The following is a 7,500-nucleotide window of genomic DNA, read 5'->3' as shown; positions in this document are numbered from 1 at the left end:
TATATACATATATATACATATATATTTGCATATATATACATATATATATACATATATATTTGCATATATATACATATATATATACATATATATTTGCATATATATACATATATATACATATATATTTGCATATATATACATATATATACATATATATTTGCATATATATACATATATATATACATATATATATGCATATATATACATATATATATGCATATATATACATATATATACATATATATATATGCATATATATACATATATATGCATATATATACATATATATGCATATATATACATATATATATATACATATACATATATGCATTTATATACATATATATATGCATAGTATATACATATATATGCATGTATATACATATATATATCATATATATACATATATATAAGCATATATATACATATATATACATATATATGCATATATATACATATATATAGCATATATATATACATATATATATACATATATATATGCATATATATATGCATATATATACATATATATGCATTTATATACATATATTCTATATATATACATATATATATGCATATATATTACATATATATATGCATATATATTACATATATATAGCATATATATTTACTATATATAAGCATATATATTACATATATATAAGCATATATATTTACATATATATAAGCATATATATTTACATATATATAAGCATATATATTTACATATATATAAGCATATATATTTACATATATATAAGCATATATATTTACATATATATATGCATATATATATATATATATATATATATATATATATATATATATATACATGCGTATGTATATATAAAAATATATATGCATATGTATATATATAAATATATATGCATATGTATATATATAAATATATATGCATATGTATATATATAAATATATATGCATATGTATATATATAAATATATATGCATATGTATATATAAATATATATGCATATGTATATATAAATATATATGCATATGTATATATAAATATATATGCATATGTATATATATAAATATATATGCATATGTATATATATAAATATATATCCATATGCATATATATAAATATATATGCATATGCATTTATATAAATATATATGCCTATGTATATATATAAATATATATGCATATGTATATATATAAATAGATATGCCTATATATATATATATATATATATAAATATATATGCCTATGTATATATTTAAATATATATGTGTATGTATATATTTAACTATATATGCGTATGTATATATTTAAATATATAAGTGTATGTATATATATAAATATATATGCATGTGTATACATATAAATATATATATTCATATGTATATATATAAATATATATATGCATATATATATATATAAATATATATATGATATATATATATAAATATATATATGATATATATATAAATATATATATGCATATATATATAAATATATATATATGCATATGTATATATATAAATATATATGCATATGTATATATATAAATATATATGCATATGTATATATATAAATATATATGCATATGTATTTAAATATATATGCATATGTATATATATATACAATATGTATATGTATGTATGTATATATATATGTATGTATATATATAATATGTATATGTATGTATATATATAATATGTATATGTATGTATATATATAATATGTATATGTATGTATATATATAATATGTATATGTATTTATATATATAATATGTATATGTATGTATATATATAAAATGTATATATATGATATGTATATATACAATATATATATCAGTTTTACATTGTGGGTTTTTCTACTATATACATATTTAAATTATATATACATTAATACAATGTATATATATAAATGTAATATATTGTATGTATGTATGTATGTATGTATGTATGTATGTATGTATGTATGTATGTATGTATGTATGTATGTATGTATGTGTGTGTGTGTGTGTGTGTGTGTGTGTGTGTATGTATATATGTATATATATATATATATATGTGTGTGTGTGTGTGTGTGTGTAAATACATTGTGTATATATATACATATATACATATATACATATGTATAATGTATATATATACTTGCATATATACACACATTATAAACAATGTATATATATATTGATATACATTATTTCTATAGTTTATATACTCCATTCTTCAAAACATTTTTACAATATAAAAGTAAATAATAAAGCATTTTTATGAAACTTGATTTTTTTTTTTTTTTTTTTTTTATGGGTAGCTTAAATGCCCACCTATAAAATAATACAGTTAGGCTTATGAACCATTGGGAGTTTCTTCAAGGCTACATGTAAAATAAAAATATCTGCCTTTTACTTTTACATAATGTATATATGTACATGTAAATGGAGTTCTCATTTTCAAATACTCTGCCAAAATTTGGCACAAGTAATTGTTTAACTGTAGCTATAATGTGAATAAAATAAGCAGTCAAAACAGCTAGTCTATCAGCAAAGTATACTAGGTTGAAATAAAATATTGAGAACTAATTCTATGCAGTCACAATGTTAAAGGATATCTGCAGTGAAAAAAGGATTTACTAAGAATGTAAGACAACAGCTTCCAACCAGCTAATGACTGCATTTTCAGATCAGGGAAAAGATGCAAAAGACGTTACTAAATTCTTATCTTATTTTGTAAACATGCTCTTTCTTCTTTTCTTAGATTTAGAGATGTGACGAGAGCTGACCATTAAATTACTGTCTCACACCCGCAATACGTTTCTGAATATTTAGAGTTCCTCTTTCCTAAGTAGAAGTAATTTATTACAATACATGTTCTTACTGCATAATAATCAATACCAAAATTACTGTTAAGTGCTCTTACAAATACCAACATCCATTTTCCCAACACCTCAATATGGGTTACTGCCTTGGATATGCTACTAGATAAATGCAGGTGCTCAAGTTACCTGGTATACAACAGCTACTCAAGGTCAACAAATTTGTCCCCAACAATTTGGATATCTTATATGATAATCTACATCAGTAGACTCAACAAGACCATTTTCCAGAATATATTGATGACAAAATATCAACATGGAACAAACTTACCTTAATAATATTAGGATTAATATGAATATTTGGTTTGCTGACAGCCTGGGATGCTGCAGAAGATCCTGTGGCCAATGGCCAGGCTGGATCTATTGTCTGAATTTTTACATCCAGACCATACAAGCGAGACTTAGGGAATACTTCATTCCATGTATGTCTTAGCTCATATAATTTTTTACGTGTCCTTTCATCCACCTGGAAAAGAATAAAACACATACATGTATAAAACATAAAAAATATATATGGGAGGGCGACTGGAAAAACATATTTGGGGTATACTTCATTAATAAGGGGACTGTCCCTGGACAACAAAGCTGGAGTTTGTTAATATAACAGGATTTGTACACAATGATGAAATGACTAAACAACTTTTAGAGCCCATCTCTGGTTATTTCTTGAGACTCGCAAGGGCAGGTTAATTATGTATACAGATATTTAACATCAGGCAGACCTACATGGACTTTTGTTTATTGCAAACAAGTACACAGTATTTGATAATGAGATTGAGCACAGAAGCGAGTTTGTGAATGTCAAAATAACACTAATACAATATCAGAAATATTGAAAATCAACAATTTGACAAAATATTTGTGAAAGTTTTCTTTAAAAAATTTCAAAAGTAAGTTTTATGTATATTCCATTTTTGTTCTAGGTTTTGTAGCAGGAGAATGGTTATTAGAAAAAATCTATAGGCAGAAAGCTATACAATATATATAAATGCATATATACAATATATATAAATGCATATATACAATATATATAAATGCATATATACAATATATATAAATGCATATATACAATATATATAAATGCATATATACAATATATATAAATGAATATATACAATATATACATTAATACATTTATACAACATATACACATTAATACATGTATACAACATATACACATTAATACATGTATACAACATATACACATTAATACATGTATACAACATATACACATTAATACATATATACAACATATACACATTAATACATATATACAACATATACACATTAATACATGTATACAACATATACACATGAATACATGTATACAACATACACACATGAATACATGTATACAACATACACACATGAATACATGTATACAACATACACACATAAATACATGTATACAACATACACACATAAATACATGTATACAACATAGACACATGAATACATGTATACAACATACACACATGAATACATGTATACAACATACACACATGAATACATGTATACAACATACACACATGAATACATGTATACAACATACACACATGAATACATGTATACAACATACACACATTAATACATGTATACAACATATACACATTAATACATGTATACAACATATACACATTAATACATGTATACAACATATACACATTAATACATGTATACAACATATACACATTAATACATGTATACAACATATACACATTAATACATGTATACAACATATACACATTAATACATGTATACAACATATACACATTAATACATGTATACAACATATACACATTAACACATGTATACAACATATACACATGAATACATGTATACAACATATACACATGAATACATGTATACAACATATACACATGAATACATGTATACAACATATACACATGAATACATGTATACAACATATACACATGAATACATGTATACAACATATACACATGAATACATGTATACAACATATACACATGAATACATGTATACAACATATACACATGAATACATGTATACAACATATACACATGAATACATGTATACAACATATACACATTAATACATGTATACAACATATACACATGAATACATGTATACAACATATACACATGAATACATGTATACAATATATACACATGAATACATGTATACAATATATACATTAATACATGTATACAATATATACATTAATACATGTATACAATATATACATTAATACATGTATACAATATATACAATAATACATGTATACAATATATATATAAATGCATATATACAATATATATATATATATATAAATGCATATATAGACAATACATATAAATGAATATAGAGACAATATATATAAATGCATATATACACAATATATATAAATGCATATATAAACAATACATATAAATGCATATATAAACAATACATATAAATGAATATATACACAATACATATAAATGCATATATACACAATACATATAAATGCATATATACACAATATATATAAATATATATACAATATATATACATACATATACAATATATATACACATATATACAATATATATACACATATATAAAATATATATATACATATATACAATATATATATACATATATAATATATATATATACATATATACAATATATATATACATATATAATATATATACATATACATATATACAATAATATTTATATATATATCCATATACATATATACAATAATATTTATATATATATCCATATATACAAAAATATATATACATATACATATATACAAAATATATATACATATACATATATACAATATATATACATATACATATATACAATATATATATACATATACATATATACAATATATATATACATACATATACATATATACAATATATATATACATACATATACATATATACAATATATATATACATATACATATATACAATAATATATATACATATACATATATACAATAATATATATACATATACATATATACAATATATATATACACATACATATATACAATATATATATACATACATATACATATATACAATATATATATATATATATACATATAAATATATACTATATATATATAAATATATACAATATATATATACATATACATATAAACTATATACATATACATATATACAATGTGTACATATATACACATATACAATATATATATATATATATATATATATATATATATATATATAAATATATATGCACATACATTTATATAAATGTAAACATATATATATATATAAATATATATATGCATATGCATTTATATATATGTAAATATATACATAAGCATATACATTTTTATATATGTACATATATACATATGCATATACATTAAAATATATACACATATATATATGCATATACATTTCTATATACATATATACTTAGATATATATATATACTCACATACATATTTATTTAAATATATATATATATATACTTACATACATTTTTATATATATACACATATATACACACTTATATATATATAAATACATATATACACACTTATATATATATATAAATACATATATACACACTTATATATATATATAAATACATATATACAATATATATATATATAAATACATAAATACATTATATATATAAATACATATATAGAATAAATATATATATATATACATATATACAATATATATATAAATACATATATACATATATACAATATATATATATATATATATACATATATACAATATATATATATAAATACATATATACAATATATATATATAAATACATATATACAATATATATATATATAAATACATATATACAATATATATATATATATATATACACACACATATACAATATATATATATACACACACATATACAATATATATATACACACACATATACAATATAAATATATATATACACACACATATACAATATATATATATATATACACACATATACAATATGTATATATATACACACATATACAATATGTATATATACACATATACAATATATATATACATACATATACAATATATATATATATATACACACATATACAATATATATACACACACATACAATATATATACACACATATACAATATATATACACACACATATACAATATATATACACACATATACAATATATATATACACACACATATACAATTTATATATACACACATACAATATATATACACACATATACAATAAATATATATACATATACAATATATATATATACATATACAATATAAATACATATATAATATACATATATACATATACAATATATATATATATACACACATATACAATATATATATATATATACACACATATACAATATATATATATATACACACATATACAATATATATATATACACACATATACAATATATATATACACACATATAGATATATATAGACATATACATATATATATAGACACATACATATATATATATATATAGACATATAGATATATATAGACATAGATATATATAGACATATAGATATATATATAGACATATACATATACATATATATACATACATATAGATATATATAGACATATACATATACATATATATATAGACATAATAT

General features: G+C 19.1%; 1 protein-coding gene across 1 annotated transcript in view; it reads right to left on the bottom strand.

Moving 5' to 3' along the window:
* The window catches only part of LOC125030999 (pre-mRNA cleavage complex 2 protein Pcf11-like), a 79,095-nt gene that overhangs the window by 50,199 nt on the left and 21,396 nt on the right, over window positions 1–7,500 (bottom strand). The window contains exon 3 of the mRNA XM_047621420.1: window positions 3,122–3,316. Within this exon, the coding sequence (XP_047477376.1) occupies window positions 3,122–3,316 (195 nt within the window). The remainder of the gene's footprint in view (window positions 1–3,121; window positions 3,317–7,500) is intronic.

The sequence above is a fragment of the Penaeus chinensis genome, chromosome 12, assembly GCF_019202785.1.
Source record: "Penaeus chinensis breed Huanghai No. 1 chromosome 12, ASM1920278v2, whole genome shotgun sequence".
Classification (NCBI taxonomy): Eukaryota; Metazoa; Arthropoda; class Malacostraca; order Decapoda; family Penaeidae; genus Penaeus; species Penaeus chinensis.
Note: the sequence above shows the minus strand (reverse complement) of the source record. Positions and strands in the feature narration are given on the sequence as shown.